Source organism: Anarrhichthys ocellatus, unplaced genomic scaffold, assembly GCF_004355925.1.
Source record: "Anarrhichthys ocellatus isolate YVR2014 unplaced genomic scaffold, GSC_Weel_1.0 scaffold16, whole genome shotgun sequence".
Lineage (NCBI taxonomy): Eukaryota > Metazoa > Chordata > Actinopteri > Perciformes > Anarhichadidae > Anarrhichthys > Anarrhichthys ocellatus.
The window spans coordinates 6,069,449-6,091,696 of NW_022280046.1; the positions used below are offsets into that span (position 1 = coordinate 6,069,449).

At 42.6% G+C, this 22,248-nt stretch overlaps 2 protein-coding genes across 4 annotated transcripts in view; both read right to left on the reverse strand.

Moving 5' to 3' along the window:
• Window positions 1-158: 158 nt before the first annotated feature.
• Window positions 159-5,736, reverse strand: slc31a2 (solute carrier family 31 member 2). 3 transcript variants are annotated; one of them, XM_031855575.1, is made up of 4 exons: window positions 5,228-5,736; window positions 3,726-3,792; window positions 2,451-2,509; window positions 159-1,713 (listed from the first exon to the last, which is right to left on the reverse strand). In XM_031855575.1, exons 1-4 carry the CDS (start codon window positions 5,234-5,236, stop codon window positions 1,411-1,413), a joined length of 438 nt encoding a protein of 145 aa, XP_031711435.1. In that variant the 5' UTR covers window positions 5,237-5,736; the 3' UTR covers window positions 159-1,410. The 3 variants fall into 3 exon arrangements, with proteins under 3 accessions (XP_031711435.1, XP_031711434.1, XP_031711436.1); XM_031855574.1 differs by having other exon boundaries at window positions 1,465-1,713; window positions 2,281-2,509; window positions 5,228-5,719; XM_031855576.1 differs by lacking the exon at window positions 5,228-5,736 and having other exon boundaries at window positions 1,465-1,713; window positions 2,281-2,509; window positions 3,730-3,792.
• Window positions 5,737-7,918: 2,182 nt separating this feature from the next.
• The window catches only part of arrdc1b (arrestin domain containing 1b), a 31,090-nt gene continuing 16,760 nt past the window's right edge, over window positions 7,919-22,248 (reverse strand). Inside the window, exons 2-8 of the mRNA XM_031855567.1 lie at window positions 20,997-21,107; window positions 16,162-16,212; window positions 11,899-12,053; window positions 11,353-11,535; window positions 10,771-10,947; window positions 9,815-10,280; window positions 7,919-8,828 (exon numbers count right to left, since the gene is read on the reverse strand). Of these exons, the coding sequence (XP_031711427.1) occupies window positions 8,764-8,828; window positions 9,815-10,280; window positions 10,771-10,947; window positions 11,353-11,535; window positions 11,899-12,053; window positions 16,162-16,212; window positions 20,997-21,107 (1,208 nt within the window). The 3' untranslated portion in view covers window positions 7,919-8,763. The remainder of the gene's footprint in view (window positions 8,829-9,814; window positions 10,281-10,770; window positions 10,948-11,352; window positions 11,536-11,898; window positions 12,054-16,161; window positions 16,213-20,996; window positions 21,108-22,248) is intronic.

Sequence of the window (22,248 nt, forward strand, 5' to 3'; positions counted from 1 at the left end):
TACTGTATTTGCATCTACATCTCCAGTAATAAAAAAAAAATAAAAATACTGGAAATGAAAGGAGAAAACTATTCCAGGACAAATAGAAAAGAAATACTGAAAGTACGGGAGACCAGAAGTGGAATTAAAGTGTGTGAATAAATAAAAGTACAAACATCTTCTTTACATCTTCATTTTTTATTAGAACCAAAGTATCAAATGACATTGTCCTTTCCAGGTGTCTTTTTATTGAATTTGTAGTTACATATCAGTTTATTTCCAGAAAATGAAAGGAAACTTTGAAGCTGTACAAGTGTTCCTACATCTTTTAGTGTCAGCGTCACTTTTACTTTACTACCATCTGTAGTGAAAAGAGCAAGCTGCAATCTGATGTTCATTGCTGAGAAGAGTTGCGATTCCTCTTTCTCTCAATGTTATAAAGGCAAGTGTCCTGTTGTGACACTGCCTATTGACGCTGTATCCAAGGCTCATTTTGATTTTGCTGCATTTAGATTCATACCTAAGACCCAGTACTTCCAATGGAGGAACATTGTCACCTTCATAGCTGAACAGAAAACACCCGAGATGTAAGCCTCAAGGTTCCTTTTCTTCTCAGGCTCATGGTTTGTCAATGATTGCCACAGAACCACATGATCGTATATGACATACGTTTGAGAATGACTGTCAATGAACCAAGATGACACATTAGAGAAGTTAGCACATGATTCACTTCCTTCATCTGAGCCCTGTCTTATGATATCTGACTGTAAATCTCAGCTCCAACAGAGAGTCTGCTTTAAAGTTTCACACACTGCAAAAGGCAGAAAAATCTTCATGAAAGTCTCATTTAAAAAAATAAAAATCATCCGTAGTGACATAACACCTTTAATTGTTAGTTAGCCAGTTAGTAAAACAACTGTAGTAGTTTAAAAAGTCTGTCAAGGTTGACCAAGAAAACAAAAAAACAGTAATATGCCACGAGCTATGTATGACCCCCATCACTGATGTGGGTTGTACCTCTGTGGACGACTCCAATGCATTTTAGGATGAATAAACCGCAGCACGAGTGCAGTGCAGAACGGCGGCCATGAGCTAGCCAGTGGGGGGCGCTCACGTGCACTAAAATACACGCAAGGCCGGACTGGCTGTGCAAACACAGCCCAGAGAATATTGGATTACAACGCAGACAGTGGGAGAGGAACTTCCTTCTCTGCTCAATTCACTATATTCACATAGCAAGTAGTTGTTTTTTCGCTATATTAATGCTCTGAATATCATATAGAGTCCCTTTAACAAGTGTCCTACGGTCACAAACCAAAGAGAGACAGAAGACTGACAATCAGAATGATTCTGTGCACCAGCATTTCTGTTTGCAGATCTCGATGAGTTCTATGCGACAGTGGTGTGCGTTAGTATTGTGCAACTTATTCGTTAGCATACAAGGAACTCCCCTTTCATGCCCCCCCCCCCTCCCCCCTCAATCAAGTAGTTTCCCCATTTAGTATCCAGAGCATGTAACTCAGGGGGGAAGAAGTGGAAAATAAACATCCTCTGAACCGTCCATACCATCAGATTTGACCCAGGAGAGGGAATGAGATGAAATAACCGAGGAGAGAGCCCATGATGACACCGATGAAGATCCAGGTGTTGTAGGACATGACGCACAGCATCAGCATGTAGCCCAGAGACACCTGCAGCATGTGGAGGACTGCCTGGATACCATGCAGCAGCCAGCTGCAGAGGGAAGAGAGGAACACATGAGTTACACCAAGTAGAGCTGTATGAGAGGATCACTGCCTTAAATACTTCGGTATAATAGTAAGAAAGCAGTCTGTCAAGATGGTAGTCAGTGATTTAGGCTACATGTTGTTTTTGGGTTCAATCATTGTAACAGACGATGCGACACTTGAACCATTGAACAGAGAAGGAGGTCAATGTTCAGTTTCACGACCATGTCGTGTGTGAGACATAAGGAGCTCATTGTGTGTGTGGAGGTGCACAGATAAACACAAACTCACAAAGCAGACCACACACACAGCTACGACAGGAAGCAGGGGAATGATGAAGCTCAGGAATTACTGCAATGTTGCAGCCAAACGACGTACCCTTAAACACTCACTGAACTCCACATGTTTGATTTCACAGAAAACAAACTGGATCAGACTCGAGGAAGCAGAACAATTAGAACTGCTTTTTGCATTTTATACAATTTCAGGTTGACTGTCTACGGAGGCCCACGACCACCATTAAAGAAATAAAGAGAGAGAGGAGTTCGATTTTGTATGTTTACTTGGACCTGACCGGTTTGTGGTGTTCGGAGCGGGAGGGGGCGGCTCCATAGGGGTCAGCGCGGACTCAGAGGCGCTGCTCTCCAGCGCCGGGATGCTGTCGCTGCTTAAGGATTGAGGGGCCGCGTACAGACGCTGGGGCTGAGCCAGCTTAGAGCTACTCCCCAACCACACCTTCCACACCTTGAGCAACTCGAAGAAGACCGTCAGCAGAAAGACCACGAACACCGACAGCAGCATCCCTGGAGACAAAGACACACAATTTAGACTTTAAAGGAATAACTCAACATTTTGTAAATTTGCTTCCTGGACAGGTTGAGTAAGAAGATTGATACCACTTCATCGTATCTGTAAACTATAATAATAAATGTCTTGATTGCCTGCAATGACTTCCTGGACCCTTAATACCAGGATGTTGCTTTTGCTCTGGGGCATTTTTACAACTTAAGGAGTACTCCACTCTCATCTCGCTCAGACTAGATTGGTGGCTCCTTCCCTGAAGACGGCAGATGTACATGTTGATAAGGAAACGGGTAAAGTCAGCACACTACTCCGTGCCACAAAAAAATGTAGTAACGACTGTTTCGATTCCTACTCGGGTCTTGGTCAGGTCAAAACTGTTTGAAAAGTGTGAACCAGTGCCACACCTTCTTTAATACATCTTGCAAACAATGCATGAAACAATAATATGCAAATAAGCTCTATGCTGGCAGGCGTGGTTCATCCAAAAAAAAAAAAAAAATGGGTGATAAGACCATCGCAGAACAATTAACAATTAAATGAAGAACATAGATAAAGCACAGAAACAACAGTCACAGAAAAGCCATAATTCTAACATCAAACATATGTTATTCATAAACGTATCATATTCATCATCACATATATCAGAAACTACTTCACATACGTTATACATATTGTATAAAGTTAGAGGAAAAAATGACAGAACAAAGCTTGAACGCATGTGCAGGAACTGGGTCAACACAGCCTTCTAAAAACATTATCTAGATCAAACACGGAAATAATATGAAGAAAAAGAGTCAAACTGAGGTACAGCTCAGTAATAAACTGCACCTTTGATAACTACATGTGAGAGATGCTTAGAATAAACATTTTTGATTATTTACTTTTTTAACAAGTATTTATATTGTCTATTTCAAAATCCCACCATTGGTCGGGTTCTAATACTGAACACACAACAAGAAATATATATATATATATATCTCATACTGCAGCAGTGGTTTGAAGTCTCTATCAATGTTCTGGTTAATATTTGACAATGAAACCAGGTCAACGTTTGAATCCACTGTAGCTGGTGACTGCTGCTGCCCTCCTCAGAGAAAATCATTACAGACTTTTCAGGCTTACTGTTTTGAACTATAGGTTTCCAGACATTCCTGTTCAAAATACACGCATATACAAACAAAATATAAACGTCTCCTGATGTCTGTTGCATCTTACCTACAGGCCCGTGCACATCCCAGAAGTCAAACAGCAGCATCACGCTGCTCGACACCCCAAAGGTCATCTGAAGGAAGATATGAGAAACATATTAAAGACTCTACAAGGCTGTGTGCGCTTCACTGGTTATGATTACGTTTAAAAAAAGAAACGGTCCAATTCTGAGAAACATAATTAACGCAGGGACCGGGCGTTACAAAGCTGCTGACCTCAGCCTCTTTCCCACCAAGACCACTCATGTGAGACTGAGAGCTACTGCACTGCTCTGAGATCAGCTCTCTCTCTCTCTCTCTCTCTCTCTCTCTCTCTCTCTCTCTCTCTCTCTCTCTGTGTTCTACATGTCATTTTTGGGATTCCTTTTACGAATGAGAGAAGGAAATGTAATTTAAACTGTTCTGAACAAATTCAGCAGGTCTTGCCCAACAATTACAGGATGTACTGTCTAACAGAAGCCTGCTCTGTTCTGCTCTGCTCCGGTGGACCTGTGACTGACAGCAGGAATGCACTCTGTGAGTGCGTCTAAAAGCGAGTCTGCATGCACGGCCCCTGCCGGGCTCTTTCCTCCTCTCCCCTGCTAATTCACCATCGGTCCGAGCATGACCGTCTCTCACCAGCTGCCTCAAGTGTTTGAGGCAGCAAGAAACATTAGAGAGAAAGTAAAATATAGACAACTTGAGTCACCAATCTGACTTTATAGGCCAGGCACAGTGACCATTGTGAACTTATCTTCCAAACCGCTTGAGAGAACCAGATAGACTATTTGTTCATTAAACCACGTCAATGTTGAGATTGCCAACAGAGAAGACAATGTTTCTACTGCAAAACACTCTCAGTGCACTTTTTCCAATGACAGCACGGATACGTTTTGCACGCTGTGGCCCACATTTACTTTACATTCATGTCCAGCGTTTTCCAAAGCCCACACTATGACTTGTTTTTCCAGTGTGCCACATGCAGCTGTTCATGTCACTACTAGCAAATGTGATCCAACTTGCAAAGCGAGTTTTTAAGTTTGCTTGACATAGAAAAGGTTCAATGCAATTGTCATTTCAACCATAACTCAGTAGAGCTGAGATGACTGCTGGTAAATAACTTGATGATGTGATCATGCCAAGTTATAGTTTCACGATATTTGCTATCCAGCTGAAAGAGTCAAAGCAAATAGTAGTAGTAGTAGAAACAACACGATGTGTTATTGAGGTTGTTGTTGTGTGTGATACCAGAGTGTTTTCGGACAGACTGCCCAGCCTTAGCCTGAAGGCGTCATAGATATTTTCGAGCAGTGACAGATAACTTAACCGTAAAGCGTTAAACTCCTCACAAACTCTCCATGTGGGACAACAACTTAGACATATTCAATATGATCCTCTAGGTCTACTATGCGCTGCTCCCTAGAGTCCACATCACATGTCCCCACACACTGACTGACTCAACGACACACTTTATCATGTAGAGAAATATCTCCAATTCAAAATGTGACAAACTACAAAGACCCCACTTACGGACATCATGGTGAACTTGGTGAGCGCCGCAGTTTCAGCGGTTATTCACTACAGGCTTCCCACCGCTGACGACCCACGGCCCCGGGTAGAGTTGCTGCTCGAGTGCACTCAAGTACGAGCCATGTGTCAAATGTCCCACAGTAGCAGAGCTCCTCGGTCAGTGCAGCGGAACAAGGCTGCCTCCTGACTCCGGACAAAAACCCCGAGGGCTGACGGGTAGTTGAGTTTTTAAGCAACTTGGGACGAGGCACCAACTACACAGTCGAAACGGTGATTAAAGTCGCTCGGAAACTCAAATAGTATCGTCCACATCGAGCAGGGCGGGTACAACTGCCCATACATTTGCATTATAACCAACGTTTGGCTAACATTGTACATTTAGTCGATAGAGATGCTCGAAATACTACGCATGCGCATGCGCACATCGAATCTTCCGTTGTTTACTCCACACAATTACTTGGATCACGTGATGGACGGAGGAAGCCGAAAGCATTCGTTGCTTTTCGGCTACTCGTCGTAAAACTTGCACCGTACACCGTGTTTCTGGAAGGAGGCTGATTGTTACTTGAGAGCGATGACGACAAATTATATTTATTGTGATGTTACTATCGTACATCTCATCCTCTGCAAACATCTTTACCCCGGAGTCCTTTTGATTTTAGCCACCATTGCAACAGCTTCTACTGCTTTTCTGTGTGCCGCTTTTATAACAACTGGGAACCTTTCACCAGGATTCCTGCAGTTCCACACATGATCACACTGAGATGTAGCTGGAGATCAGCGGTGTCCTTATGTTGTTGTTTTTTAAGTCTAAACAAATATAAATGTTTGCTCTATGTAATGCACTTTTAACTGCCTTGTTGTTGAAAGGTATGCTCACTGTTTCTTAAAATAAAAATAAAATTAGTTTTGGAAGCATGTTCCTATGTCAGAACAAAGCCGACTCTGCTGACATAAACAAAAACACGTTGTATATCTTTATTGTTATACTGTACAGTACAACTGATTCTTCACTGTATGCTGAAATATTACATTTACTGATTGAGGTGCTACTATGAGTGTCTGCATACGCACCTGTAAACAGTTTAACAAGTAGAAAAATACAAAACCAGACACCACTCATCAATATGTGAGGGGAAAAGAATGAAACACAGAACAGTTGGAGCTTCATAAAGCTATCGTACCTTTTGGTGGAGAGGAATTAAACAGAAGCAGGATTGCTAAAGGCAGCGTGAAATGACTTCAGGGAGTTGGTGCTGCAGCATTCTTAAGAGATGAAAGGAATTGCACACATTTTCTAAAACAAGAATAAAAACAGGTTTAAGGTCCAGTGTCCTCGCTGCTTTTAAAAGCTACATTTGTATACATCAGGTGCACTAAGCACAGTCCACAGGAGACAGAACCAAGGAAGCGCTGCGCATCCCTGACGGAGAAGAAGAGAAGTCCATCACAAGGTGGTGGGAATCCAGATTGTTTAAGGCATGCATTCACAATGATGTAGAGCCAGGACACAACGTAGTTTGGGGGACTGTCAGGTTTCCAACAGTAACAGCAGTTTGTGGAAAATCTCGGAGCGGACGTGTCTCACAAAATAAAATACAAATTCTGGAACAACACTTGGCAACGTGATCTACGGTGAGGAGTCGACATGTTTTTGTCTTCTGAATTCACAGGATAGACTTTGAGATTGTGCTAAAATGTGGTAAAATAACAGAATCCACAGAAACTCTGTTCCACTCTTATGAATGACATGAGATCAAACTCTTGGTTAGTTTATAATAAAGGCTGACGAGTTAAGATGAGCTAATTTGGACAGGAGGCATTTGGGGAGTGATAACATGATGAGATCAGATCAAAAGGTCAGACTGAAAGATAAAAGTGTGGAATTATCACCCAGACCTTGTACACAGGCAAAGAAAATGTCTCTAACAGGTAATTTAACACAGGCGCTGAAGCACAAATCAATTTGAAATAGTTGAATTTGAGGGAAAACAGACCTCAGGTGAACTTGTCCAAACAAGTTGTTTCTCACACACACACACGCACACACGCACACACACGCACACACACACGCACACACACACGCACACACACACAAGACGTAGAGTCAGAAACCCGTGCAAATACTAAAAAGTGTTGTGTTGTGCACATGTATGTTTATCGTCTGCACCAGCTGAAGTTTCAGAGCGTTCTCATCTCACGGACGTAACACTAAAAGAACGTTAAGGCAACAGAGAGGAAAAAAACCACAAGGTATAATCTCATTCAGACTGACACAGTGACGCTAAACACCTGCATCACATCTCAACACAACACGCATCTCAAAACCTCAATTTGTCCGTTCTGCTCAACAAACAATTCAAACAGCAGGCCTCACTTGGTGCATCACAGAAGCAGGGACTCAGTGAAGTATTTGCATGGCTGATCATGTTAAGCTCCACTTTCAAGAGGAGTTTGAGATAAATTTGTACCAGTGACGGCCACAAGAGGGCAGACATAGACCGAGTCTTCACTGCAGTAGACACATCCAGCTGCAGGAGAAATGAGCCTCATCTGCAGAGAAACTATCCTCTGAATACAAAACTGGTGTCAAACCTCTCAGTTGTATGAGGCAACAGCACATGGTGGCAGTTCAAATATATATATATATATATATATATATATATATATATATATATATATATATATATTAATCTAAGATAATCAATCTTTCCAAAAAGAGATCAGAGCACACTCTATGTGTTTCATTTCTCTCAACATAAAATATCTTGTCTAGAGTCAAATTTAAGTAAAACATTTTTTATTATATAAATATTCCTGTTTGTCATGTCGATAAAAGTAATGCTAGAAAATATACAAATTCTCACTACAGTAAGTTATTTTTGATGATTTTACTGCTCCCTCTGTTTCAGGTTACACAACTGAGAGGTGCTGCTGGGACTGTATTTGTCTTTAAAGCCAATATGTGTAGGATTCTGACTGGACTCTTCTAGTGGTATTATTATGAAGATGCTATAATCACAGATTATCCTACACACTGGTGTTTTAACTAGTTAAACTAGACAAACCACAACCTCTGGTAATGAGTTCTCCTTTAGACATCTCTGCCCTGCTGCTGCTGCCGAGGACAGCGGTGGACCACAATAACAAGGGCACAGTCGGCCGAAATAATTTTCAAGGCATCACAGATGCAAAAATGGATTGGAAAAACAAAACAGATTGAACTCCATGTCCAATCACTGAATATTGGAAATGCTGTGTGGTGATCCAAAATACTTCTTTTAGGCACAGTGATGTTCACCCATTCGGTCTGACTCTACCTGATGAGACACGAGAAATTAAACTTATACTCAATATAAGATATGATCCCTTTTTCTTTTTTTACTTATTCGAGGACAAGGAAACAATCTTTGGGGTGTTCTTGGGGGTGGAGTTATCGTCCATCCTCTGTAACCCGCGGTGTCTCTGTCTCGATTAGTCGAGAGTGTCGAATGCGGACGAGAGTGGGTGATGATGCTTCATCACCGGCTTCTTCTCTACTGTCTACTGTTGAAACTGGAGTCGGCGCTACTGCAGCTTTCCTCGTAAGTGGGTGGGGGCTCTGTAACACACAAAGGCAGAAGAAAAATAAAGTCGGTGATAGAGCTGAAGTCCTGCCTCTGCTCTGTAGTAACTACTAAAGTATCACTGTAAGTCAGTGGATTTGTCATGTAGGGTTCATCAGTCTATCTGAAATGTGATTATGAATGTGCTTTTGACACATTTCAGCTTTGACATGAAAGAGTGAACATGGGTTTCTGTAATAATCATGGCATTACTCTGTGGTTATTATAGAATTAATAGATTACATGCTATAGGACTATTGAGCTTCAACTGTGAATGCTTCAGCAACCACATTAAATGAACTCAGAAGCACCTGCAGTGTTAGGTCATCCCTCACTTGTTTTCATGTGAAATGTAAAAGTGTCTGTCTTCACTAACTGGCCCGAGGGTGCATTCAAGAGCACTTACCGTACCAAGGTGTTTCCAGCATTACGAATACACAGCTGGTGCCCTAAGTTTTAAAGGGTTAGCTTTGTCGCTCAACAGAACAGTAGTTTCAGTTTCAGACAAAAACTAATGTTGTGGGCTTGTTAAACCTTGTGAGAGCTGTTCAAACGGCAACGTTTTGGAATAGTCAGGACCTCTGCATGAGTGGAAAGCTGCCTTACAGAATTTGGCAGGATTTGTGGCTGAGCGATAAAACTTTGGTGTGTGATTGCTTATATGCGACATGTGGGCCACGTGATTGTGAGAGTTCTTGTGTTTGTCTCATTAAGGTTTACCTATAAAAAGGACATATGACAACACTACTGCAAGAGGCGACTCTTGGCTCAACACCAGCCAGGGTTTATCCGGTTTTAGAGATCGAACTTCAGACAATTCATCACTTGAATTCACTGAGGTGAAAACATAATAAAGACATTTCAAAGCACTGACTGTGATAGGGGTGACATGACTATTTAATTGGCCATTAAATCAAACTGCTATCTTATGTGTCCCTGTGTGCATATGTGTTTGTCAGTGTGCCGGTGTCGAAGAACTAACCATGAGGGTAGTCCCAGCTGCTGTACTCTGGAGGGAGGATGAGAGAACAGGAAGTGGGGATGGGAGTCACGTTTCCCTCGGTGAAGAAAGGTATGGTGGCCCCGGTGGACACACAGAACAGGGGAGCGGACGCGTTGGGCTGTCTGTGGCCAGGAGCAAGGGCCGCACCCGGTGCGTGGCTGAAGGCGCTGGGGGACATGGTGACCGGCTGACCTGAGGGATCCTGCTGAGAGTGACTCTTGGTGGGAATCTCCTCACTGGCCACGCCGCCTGCACACAGCCCCTCCTCTGGCTCCTCCTCCTCCGCCGGCGGAGCACTGGGCGTCACGCCCGCCGCACTGGGTGCGACGGCTGCGCCGCAGCGGTCTGGACAGGAGAGCACGGGCCTCGACGGAGACAAGTTCACAGCGATGTTCCCAATGTAGATGGGCAGAGTGACGACGGCGTCTGGAGATTTTAGTGACACCTGAAACACAAACAGCATTTGTGATGGGAGAACAGGCCTCAATTCGATTTGAACTTTATACTGTAATATAGTTAAGGCTCATTGTATTTTGTTCATATTTTCAAAAATCTGGGCATATATTAGTTAAATTTGGGTACACATTTACAACTGATCCAAGAGAATAATTACTATGATACCCCTATAATACAGTGTACGATGCTATTATTCATCCGGCTGCAATAAAATACACCAGAATAGGTGAAAATGTACAGTATATCTAGCTGCCGTGTTTACAGTAACAACAAGCTCTGAAATCTAAAATATTCTGAATGTGTGCAGGCGCCAGCAGGAACACAAAAACAACAAACATTAAAAAACAGTGTTGCCCTTTAAGTACGCTCCACTTCGGAAGAGAATGAACTTTGGAAGCTCAGAGGATAAGTCTTTTTTAATAATATTATGCACTTCTAAACACACACACACACACACACACACACACACACACACTGACCTGAATGAAATAGTCGATGTCTATGAGGCTGCAGCGGGCCAGTGCTGACTGAGGAAGAGGAGGGACGATGATCTGCTCTCTCCACTCTGCATGTTTTCCTGCTTTCACTCCGGCTCCCTCCACCTCTGCGATGGTCCGCAGGTCGAACACAGGCCGCTTGGTCTTGTAGGTCACTTTCTGGTGCGCGGACACAAAAAGATGCGATGGTGACTTCAAACCGATTCACCCGCCTCTAGCTTATTGGAAGGAAAAGCGGCTCCTTCGAAAACGGATCAAGAAAACCTCTATTATTATAGAGAGATTTCATGTGCTCCCACAGGGAGGTTTTAGTTCTATGAATGACAATAAATTCCTTAAAATGGATAATTCCGGGGGGCTGTGCTCATAATAAGGGAGACACAGATTATGCTTCTCATTTTTCTTGCATCCATTTTCTGTTTTCTCAGACTCAGTGCACCTGTTCTGCGCTTAACACCTGAAAGCATTTGCGAGACAATATTTCCAAAGATGACTCACTGCAGCAAGAAGTTATGGTGGTAAAAAAACAAACATAATTATTACTGATAATATTCACTGATCTACCTGTATGAGACTGGCCAGCACACACCCTGTGTCCTTCCCAGACTTGTTGTGGATCTCAGTGGCTAACTTGATGACCTGCCCGGGGATGTAACCCCTCAGGTCACTGCGAGCTTTCAGCATCAGGGTCCCCGTCTTCACCAGGAGGTAGCTGAACTTCTTCGTGGTCACAGCGTAACTCGGATGCTGTGGAGTCGCAGGATAAACGTTTGTTAGTGCGGTGATAAAGAAGCCTAAATTAGCTGATGCTGTGCTGATTATCTATCCCGGCTTAGTTCCAGAGTATCAGGAAACTCCGACAGTCATGTCGGGAAGAGAGTGAATGGTAAGTGAGTAATGCAGGGAAGGTTGGGGAGAAAATGAATTAGATCCTGCTCTGCCATCAAATCAAATAAGCCTCGACTGAGACAAGCGCTGATCTCCTCCTGTTTCTGCATTCGATTCTAAACTATTTCGAAAGAACAGAAGAGCAGCATTCAGGTTTGTTCAGCAATACAATGAGCAGAGAGATTATCAAAAAGTAGGGAAACTTGTGCTGCGAACACTTACTTCAATGGCAGGCACCTCATTTAGGTTGAGCAGGTTGAGCAGGTAGAAGGGCCTCTGGGCTTTGTAGTCCTTAGAGAAGCGGGGCGTGTCGATAGCCGCCCTCACGCGGTAAATAATCTTCCCAAAGGGTCCCTCAAAGGAAGTCGGAACAGCGACTGAAGAGAGGATTGCAGACGTTACTTTCACACTGAGAACAGTTACTGATATTTTGGGGCGAAAGGACCGCTAAAGCCCATACGTTTGATTTTTTCAATCAAAAGGTTTGAAAAAAGGTATTTTGCATCTTTGATAACCCGTAAGAATACAAAATGCTGCTCAGAATTAAATTGTTAGACACTACTAACAGACAGATGTCATTACAGTTAATTTCATGTGCATAGGTATGGTACCGTACAGACTATTCTTTTTTTTATTGAGACAAATTATACTATAAGGAAAAGAAATTCCAGTTCAAAGGTTAAGTGCATAGGTATCTCAATGGATATTCCTGAAAAAAGCTAAATGAATCGGGCTACAATTTAAATAGATTTTCTTTTATGGAGTTAGCAGTAGGGGGAGGACAGTGTCCTTATCCATGTAGGCCTCTATCAGAGCTGCCACGAGAGGGAAGGAGCTTTTCAGACTGATTCCTGCACATTAGTCCAGAGTAGATAAAAGGACACCGATTGTTCTTGTGACTCGAGGAAAGAGCAGTGACGAGCAGGAAACAGGGAGGCACAAGGCTGGAGGGAAGGCAATTTAAGGAGAGGCAGATAAAAAAAAACTATCTGGGGAGAAAGCAGCCAGACAGACAGCAGGAGAGAGATGTTCAGAGCCAGAGGAAAGGAAGAAAAAAAAAAAGCTCTTCTAGAAGTGTGAGCCGTACAAACAATCTGCATGTAAATTCCCAAACACCATCTACAAAAATGTGATTAATGTGTTGTCAAAACAAAAGCTGAGCCCCTCTCACTATCTTGAAGCGTTCCGTTTCTCACTGATCCTCATTCAGATGCTAATGTCAGCGAGGCGGGCGGCTGCTCCAGGGACAAGTCTGCTGCTGCTGCTGCTGTCAATAAGAATCAAGCAGGAGAATGTGGGTTGTTGTTGTGTTTTGTTTCAGACAGCTTGGGAGCCAGGACAGAGCTGTGGACGGACTGAAGCACCAGGCCGACTTTCCCTGGAGACACACCAGACTGAGGCTGCTCGTAGCTGCTGAAAAGGATTGCGAAATCGGCCTTGTTCCTTTGAGCTGCAGTTGAACTTGCTAACTTCATTTCAATAGGCAGCCCCCCGAGACATCACAACTTGTACAACCAAGGAACCAAGTGAGCACTTGTTGATTTACAGGTCAAAAGATCTTGAAAAGAAATTGCCACCTATGTTGAAACTGGGCCACAGTTGTGGTAAAAGTTATTCATGGTCCCCAGTGGATGAATCCCATTGAATTTTCCTCTGGTGCCACCGTGAGGGTTGTCAAACTCTAAGATGGATTGCCATGGAATTTGGTTCAGATATTACTATTGCCCTAAGGATGAGCTGTCATCTCTCTGGTGACCCCTTGACTTTTCAATTAGTGCCATCATCAGAGTCCAAATTTCAATTTGTCCAATACCTTGGTTTGACTAAATACAGGCAAAGCTAACTAGCTGCTAACTAGCAAATGCTAGCATGCTAACACACTAAACTTAGACGCTGAACATGGTTAACATTGTACAGTACCTGCTTCATAATCAGCATGTTGGCGTGCTGAGAGGTTTTAAGCTCAAAGCACAAGGTTTCACAGAGCAGCTAGCGCAGCTGAAGACACTTGTTCGGATGTCTGAGTTACATATTAACATCATTTCAACAGCATGTCAGTGACTATATTTCAATATGGCATCCGCTCCTGTTACAAGTTGAACTGTAGTCAGTAAAATGGTGTAATATGTAACCTAGACACCTAAAGATGTTTCTTCATCCAAATTTAGCCCAGTTTAAAGCTTGGCCTTTAACCTGCAAATCACCAAATCAAGAATTACTTTAGTGTTCAGATCAAGAAGAGAAGGTTTCATCTGCTAAACAGGGAAATACATTGCTCGTGAGAAGGAATCCTGTTTGGAGGGAACTCTTTTGATTTGATTTCAAAAGCATGTATTTCATTCACACATATTTTGTCTCACAGCGTGCTCCCTGATTTGAGTATAGCAGCCAACGCCTTAGCTCAGTGTTGGTGTTTTGAAATGTGTCACGGTTGACAGTTTAACTTCAGAAATCAACAGTGAGATAGGGAATGTTTGGGCATGTTAAGGCTGTCCTCGTCTTCTGCTATGATCATCAGCTGCTCACTGGTTATTACAGTTTATTCAGTTAATTTGTATGAAAACAAGGATTCTTGCATGATAAGGATAAAAGGTTCTAGCACTCTATCAAAGTGTATCACTTTTTCATATTGTTTGTTTTTCTCATCTTCAACGTGTATCTCATGTCCTTTTGGAATGAGGTCATCCACCGTTTCATCCAACCCTATTTATCCCCGTAAGTGTCTCTGCACTGAATTTATCTCGGCCTACTCCTTCCCCCGTCTCACTGAAAAAAATTGATCAGACCAGGACACAATCTGATGCCTCGACGCAGATAAATGCTCGTTTTATAACTGTTCCTCGAGAATCGTTGAGCAGGTGAATCGTAATTAGGTTGAATCATGAGGCCAGTGAAGATTCATACCTCTCGCACTGCCTGCATTCATGTAGCACCTTTATCCCACTTTACAGCACCCTCACATCCATCCCAGCACACATCTAGAGCAAACTGGGTCCCAGTGTTTCTTGCTCGAGGACACTCTGACAGAGTTCGAAGGTGAAACGTCAATGATGTGTTAATCAACGACCCGCTGTACCTGCCATAGCTGAGTTGGTGGGCTTAAGTGTATTATTAACTTTTTACTTCATTTGAAAATAACTTTGAACCATTAACTGTCACGCTTCATCACACATTTAAACAAGCTTCGAGGTCTCTGTGTCTCTGTCTTTGAGAAGGAACTGCTCTTTAGTTGATTATACAGATTATAGAGTTTTTATTTTTAGAGGATTTTGTTTTTAAATGTTTCTTCAATTCCATTCAACTTTATTATCATACTTGTACAACAATACGTAGTCTTTTCCTTCCAAGATAGTGCAACCTCTACCAGATGACACTGCATTTATTTAATGAACTACCACACTTCATTCATTCATTTCTTATTGAAATGTTGCACATCAACACGTTTATGATGTGTTTTGATGCTGAGATGTTTTTATATCTACACATGAACATTTCTTAAAGAGGATTACAAATAAAACTCATTATCACCATCACCTATTGGAACCCAGTGTTAAAGTCAGGTCATTCTACCTAAAGACTTTATTTGCTGCAAGTCTATTTTAACTACAGACCAAATCAGTCTGTGCTGTACCAGCAGGGGGCATACGAGACACTTGACTCTCCAATGAGCCACTTCTGGAGAGACAACCCACATGAATAGGGTGAACATGTTTAACTAATAGGTATCACCACGGAACTTTCCCACCTGATTACTCCCATTAAGGCATTCTATTTCAGATTACAAGCGCTCTAAAAAGCTATGTTTAAATATGCAAATGATGCAATATCTTATTAAATATGTCATAATGTGGGTTTGTCTCCCCTCATCACTACATGACAGTTAACATGCCCTGTGCTGATGCTCTCAAGTCAGAGGGTCTGAGAGGAGGGGCATGAAGACCAATTAAACAGTGACTGCACAACAGGAGAGGGAACTAAAAATAACCCAATCCCCCCCCTGTGCTTCAGCCCACGCCTGAGAGAGTGCAAGATACCAGACAGATACTGCACTGTGTGTGAACCTCACAAATGCCAAGCATGTTCGGCTGATCTCCGTGTCATGTGCGTGATTGTGATGTCATCTATTTTACTCGTCAGCCTTCGGAAAAAAAAATCTACGTAGCCGTGTATGTGAAGTGGCATGTGGAATACAGATTATTTATCACGCTGAGTCACGTCACAATCGGCACGTTCCTCCCCAAATCTCTTAAACATTAACTAGGTAAGGATCCTTCACACTGCATCGGTATCGCAGATCTGTGTGCGTCTGCTTTGTGTGGGAGACAAAGGGCTTAGGGCTGAGCACTTTGTAAGTACACCAACAGGAAAAGTCTCATGCTATCAGATGTTATCGCGGACCTGGAAAACTATTACGAGACCTGAAGGCGTGCCTCCGACGTGGAGGAATGAAGTTGAACGGGTCACCTGGGTCAATCCCACACTCACCTGGAATGAGAAACTGGAAGGGGAAACTGTGCTCGCCTGCCCCCAGGGTTCCTGTAAAAGAGGAAGTCTCTCAGTTAAATGCAAATTACATTAATGGTTGAAAATATAGATCAGGGTCTGTGTGATTGTGTATATTTCGACTTCCCATACCCCCGAGTATACATTAGAAGTCCTGTGAGGATCACCTACTTTCCCAGAGGGATGGAGTTTCTGAGACAAAGCAGCGTCATTGTTCAGAGACAGCTGAGCCGAGTCTTCTGTAGCGAACAAAACTAGCAACTGAAACCAATCAGCCGGTGTCGGAGGAAGCGGTAACACGTGGAGCTGGCAAAGTTGGAGCATTTCTCAGCAAAGCTAATCAATGATTTACAAGCAGAGTGGCTCCGTGGGGGAAAGCAGCGATCGACCTAAGACCGAGTGCATTCTTCTGCTCAGTTGAAACATCTGCAGGTCAGCATCACTGGGATCAAAGAACAAGCCTGGTTTAATTCTATATTTCTCTCATTGTCAAAGAATCCTGTCTACCAAGGAGGCCATTGATTCCCATTGAAGAAGAGGAAGAAGGTAAAATAATTTCCCCAAACAGCTGGGCACTGTAGCTTTCACGAATGTTACTCAAACAGGGGTAAATTGTGAATTTGTTGGGGACTATTTTCAGCTGCGGAATAATACACACACCGGGGATGTAGTGAGCATTTACAGCAGCAGGATGGTGTATCTGTTCATGGTGATGAAAGAACATGTCATCTAGTGCGACAGTGGGGCTCATTGACAACAATGGAGCTCTGTGGCACAGAGGATTAAGATGTACCAGGCTCTGGATATACAGACCAGGCTCGATGGCATCAGCTCATTGTAGTTTATCTTTTCATAAGTTTCGTTCGCGATAAGAAAAACCTTGAGAGAGTCGGCTTATTAATTCTCTAGATGATCTGACAGCCCAATTAATTTCTTCCAGACAGCAACATGTCTCACCTCATTAGGGATGGGCACAACTCGGCTTTTCCCCCCGTTAGCCTTGGTTTACTGAGGGGAAGTGCTCAGACTGCGTGCGTGTGTGTGTGTGTGTTCATTTGCATCATGTTTACTGCTTGAGGAAGCAGTTGTGCTCGAAACCAGCGCTGTGCAGGTGCAGCCACTTTATATACTCAACTGTTGAGAGCCTTGCTAAAACGGGCCAGACAAGGCTGTATTAGCCAGTTTTCCCTCCAAATGTATTGCACATTTTAACCTCATTTCTAGAAAATCCGAATGCTTGTTTCCATCCATTGTGGTTATGTGATTATCTGGAGCTGGATCATCAAGATAGGCAGTAGGTGGTCGACAACTCTCCAGTCAGGTAACCCATATACCACTGCAGAAGAGGAGGGCGCAACAAGATGACGTCATTAAAAGGAGTGACAGTCGGACCTCAAATGGCTCAAAGTAGAAAGCTGGATGTAAATGTGACATTTCTGTTAGTTTCCTGTTTTTCTGTGAGGACGGTTACATCACATCTGCTCCCATCGCACTTTGTCACATTGTGCTTTTATCAATTAGCTTTTTCTATTTCTAACAACCTTTACACCTCAGCCAAGCGTAACAACTTTTTTACAATATTTAAAAATGTTTTGAATTTTCTGTGTTTCCGCTCAGTTTTTTTTAATATGCAAATTAAAAATGCAGATGAAAACAGGTGGATGGAAAGACCGACAGTAACTTACAGGTTCTGTCTCAGAAATAAGAGATTACAAATCATATCAACTCTTGTAATGATGCAAATTATTAAGAAACTTTTGCTAAAACATAATATGTATCAACACTATGCTGTTTTGTTAACTCAATTTAACTCAAAATATCACGGAGAGGGAAAAAACCAACAGCTACGACGATGTAACTCATGTGCTGTGCCGTTCTTTGAATGTCAACAAAAGAAAGTTTTCTAAAATGTCCTAATTCTTAATGTTGTGGTAGATAACTCACTTCTCTTAGAATAGGAATAATAAACACAGAAGACCGATGATAGAAATCCTAAATGGGCGATTGAGTTGAGTAAAAGAGACCTTCGACCCTCGATCCACTTTCTCTCCTTGGTTTGTATTTTCTGCCTTGTGGTGTCGAAGTACAACATCCATAAATCTAATAAGATGACATTAAATAGGACTTTTCACCTGATGGTGCTTTTTGAAAGTCGGTTCTCATTTAGCTAACTGAAAGAAAACAACGCTGCAACAAATGCTGTCTGTGCACAGACGTGTAACGCATCATCAACAGATAACGTAAAACATGGCAACAAAAGGAAACGTGTCCAGCATGGTCTAAATATAAAGCTGTCAGTTTGTAACCAGTAACACGCTGCAGCAGTGGGAGGGAGATCCTTATTTCCTGAAGGTCATGAACTGACAACAGTGACAGGATGAAGAATGGACGCTGACATCACTGGTCTTCAGTCCTCCAACCGCCAAGCATCTGTGGCATACCACATTATCAGTCAGCCAAAGTGAGTGTCGCTTGCTTTGTGTATGTGTGTGTGTGTGTGTGTGTGTGTGTGTGTGTGTGTGTGTGGTGGTCTTCTGTCACCCTTCCTGTCGCGCTCCCCCTGTGCCGCTCAGCCCTTGGGGGCAGAGCGGCCCATTTTCGGAAGAGAATGGGATGTGGAAAAAATGTCAGAGATAAAGGGGAGCGCGGAGGGAGGGTGTGTGATGAATTATTTATGTCCTCCTCCGTTTGGAGTGCGGTGCGCCTGGTGTTTTACAGTGTACACTGTGTGTGCATGTGTGTACTGAAATATAGAATGTAGTTTGTCCTCAAAGATAATGCAAATGTGCTAAACATGGTGGTATTTATTTTTGTTTAATTTTTTTTATTTCTCATATGAATTCCTACAAAGTTTTTGCAGCCCAATGTCTAATAGAATAAGTATTTTGGTTCACTTTACAATTGTAGAGAATAACATTGAAACAATACCAGAGTTTCAGTGGCAATACCAAAATACTTAACTTTGACAAACATAAAGGAATGAAGTAGTTTTTTTTTTTCATTTTTACAAAAGAAAGCAAAAATATTACGTAACATTATGTCTACAAACGGACAGCTGTTCAAGAGCTTTACCAAAACAAAATACTGGCAAAATAATTCAATTTAAATCTGGAACTTCTGATCAAAGAATAAGTATAACAAGACACAAATCTGACCAGACTGACTCCGCCTGCTTTCACTGGACAGCTTTTAATACCCTGAACACATTTAGGTCTGTCTGAAAAACAAGTGTTGAGGTGTGATTTCCAGCCCTGCTGTTGTGTTTATTTTTTACTCACGTGTGCTAACAGCCTAACTTGGCTGTTTGTTTATACTGACTGTTTGGCACCCTGCAGATAATGTATCCTGTATCCATGCACCATTCAGACCTCAGCTCATACAGTACGCCAACTGTTTGTTTGCGCAGTCTGAGTAATCTAAGCCTTATCTAAAGCTTAGGTTTCACTTCCCTGTTTTGACATTTGATCCAACTGTTCCAATCAAATGTTACAATTATTTACGCTGTTGTAATAATGACACGTTTGAATCTCCTACAGGTTCATAATAAGAAAGAAGGAAGAGAAAGGAGGGACAACTTCTGTTGTGATCTGACATAATATATAATATAATATAGTATCTACAATGCAAAATATCTTCAGTTTCAGCTTCTGAACCTTATTTGTGTTTCAACAGGTGCAACTCCCTGCTAGCATATCTTGAAATGGGGATAACAGCACAATGTTGACACCGGTGGAATTAACGAGTCAAATTTGAAAACTTCAAGTACTTCTAAATATTCTACTTACTTATTACGTACTTAATATTAAGTACAGTACTTGAGTAAATGCACTTTCCAGCAGTAAAGCATGTATATATATATACATATACTGTATATATAGATATAGACTGATCTGGTGTATACCACATGTTGAAGCACACAGTCCTGAGTGTTAAACACTGAAGTGCTTCTTGGTGTTTCCACCAGCATGGATTACGTGCTCCAATGACCGCCATTAAGTCCCTCAGTGCGATTTGCATGTACAACACATTTCATGCATGCATGGCACATTTCAGCTTCTGGCTGCAGGCGGTATCGGCAACCGATACAAAAGATGGAAGACAACCCACACAACAAAAGGTTGTGCGAGCTCTCGGGCATCAGTGCTTCAGGGCAAGATGGAACCCAGAGACCGGGGACCGGAAAAATGAAACCCGTCCTCTGTGGTGCATGTCCGACCTTCGGATGAGACCACGTCTCTCCTCAGGGAGGCGGCATGCGGAGAGGCCAGCCGGAGCGTGACTACAGGGGACTGCTACTCGTACTGATTGAGGCTTTAACTCCTCACTACGCGGCTGCTAAAAACCTACTGCTGCCTTTGTGGGATTAAGCCTGTTGCAGCAGACGTCCCATAAAGCAAATGAGGCGAAAGGCAGGAGGCTTCAGTCACGTCATACAGTGTCGTTATGAGAGGAAGCTTCTGACATTTCAGGGCTCTCAGGGATGAAACACTTTGTTTCACATATAGGACGTAAGCTGATGGTGATGTGCTTTGCTGTTAAAGGACAGTTAATGTTTAGACCAGTTTTACTGAACTTCTATGCAACCATTGGTTTCCACTCACTGTAGTACACATCAGATAGTCTTCAGGTCTCTTCATAGTGTGCACAAATATGAATGAAGATCAACAGCTGCGTGGAATAGGCAAAACGTGGTGTGATCATCCAATAAAAAAATGTAAAGCCTGAACGTTATGGTCACCATTTATGCGCCTATGCGTTTGTATGAGGACAACCGGCAGAAAAAGCGAATAAAAGCATCATGCTTTCACTGTCATGACCTTTGTCGGCCACCGACAACGTGCTGTTGAAGTACTGCTCCTCCAGAGTCCACGAGGCGTCGTTCATTTTGTTGGAGATGCCACATGAGCCGTGACAGTTCACCTTGATGGCTGTGGAGAGAGGAGAGAAAAGGAGTCAATCTACTGTCTGAATGTTTACCGCTCTTGTTTTGTCTGACCAACAAAAATGCTTCATGCTAACACCCTTTTGGGAAAGTGTCACTCTGATTCATTTGTCAAGCTGTTTCCTGTGTCGAAGTCTTGATCTTAACATCTTTGTTATTTCCGACTCTTGAGCATGTGACCTAAAAACTTCCATGACAATCATCATTAACATTCATGTTATTCAGAAAGAGGAAGGTTGTCTCATGTAAGCGCACTCAGTTTGGGCACCACCAGCACAATATACACTGACTAGCATGAGAATGGCTCGCAAGGAGGGACGCCTGACTTAATCATTATGGGCCATGTGGTGCTGGTCATGTGCATTCTGCTGTGGTTAATAATCACAACGGGCTGTGAATGGAGTTTCTGTCAACAGATGGAGGAGGAGGAGTAGTAACTTCATCAGGGAGCTGTTGGGAAACTAAAGAGGTCATGAATCATAGTACCGACTGTTCGTCAAACGCAGAGTCACGCTAGACCTGTGTTTGACGATGGCGGTGACGCTTGTGATGAGGCAACAGGTGAGATAAAGAGGTCACATCGAGATTACTGAGAGTACAGATGGATGCGTGAATGAATGCAAATAGGTTTAATTGATAAGCTGTATGCCTCACTGTGTGGAAGAGACCGCATCACTCTTTGACGTGTGAGACGGCGTCAGGCTCGACTTGATCGTTGCTTTCTTAACGTTGTAAAAATAAATACATAGATATACATTTATTGAATTGTTATTCATCATTAAAATAGTAACACCAGCAACTTGGGAAACAACGCTGGTGTTGCAGCTGACAGAATAAGGCTAAAATATATAAGAATATATACAAGCAACACAATGCACACATTAACAGTCAGATCCATTGTGCTCTAGATGGGGATGTGATATTAGACTATAAGCTTATTAATTCACACAGTCTGCGATTCTTTGCCAGCTGTCCTTTTTGCATTTGGCAAATTTGTTTTCGCCTGGCTTACCTGGCTGAACTTTTTAGTATTTGTGTAATATTATTTGAGTGAGTAGGCAGAGCTTTTGTACAAGTCGATCCGGCACAGGTTACGTGTGCAGTGGAAGCTACCATGGCGATCTACC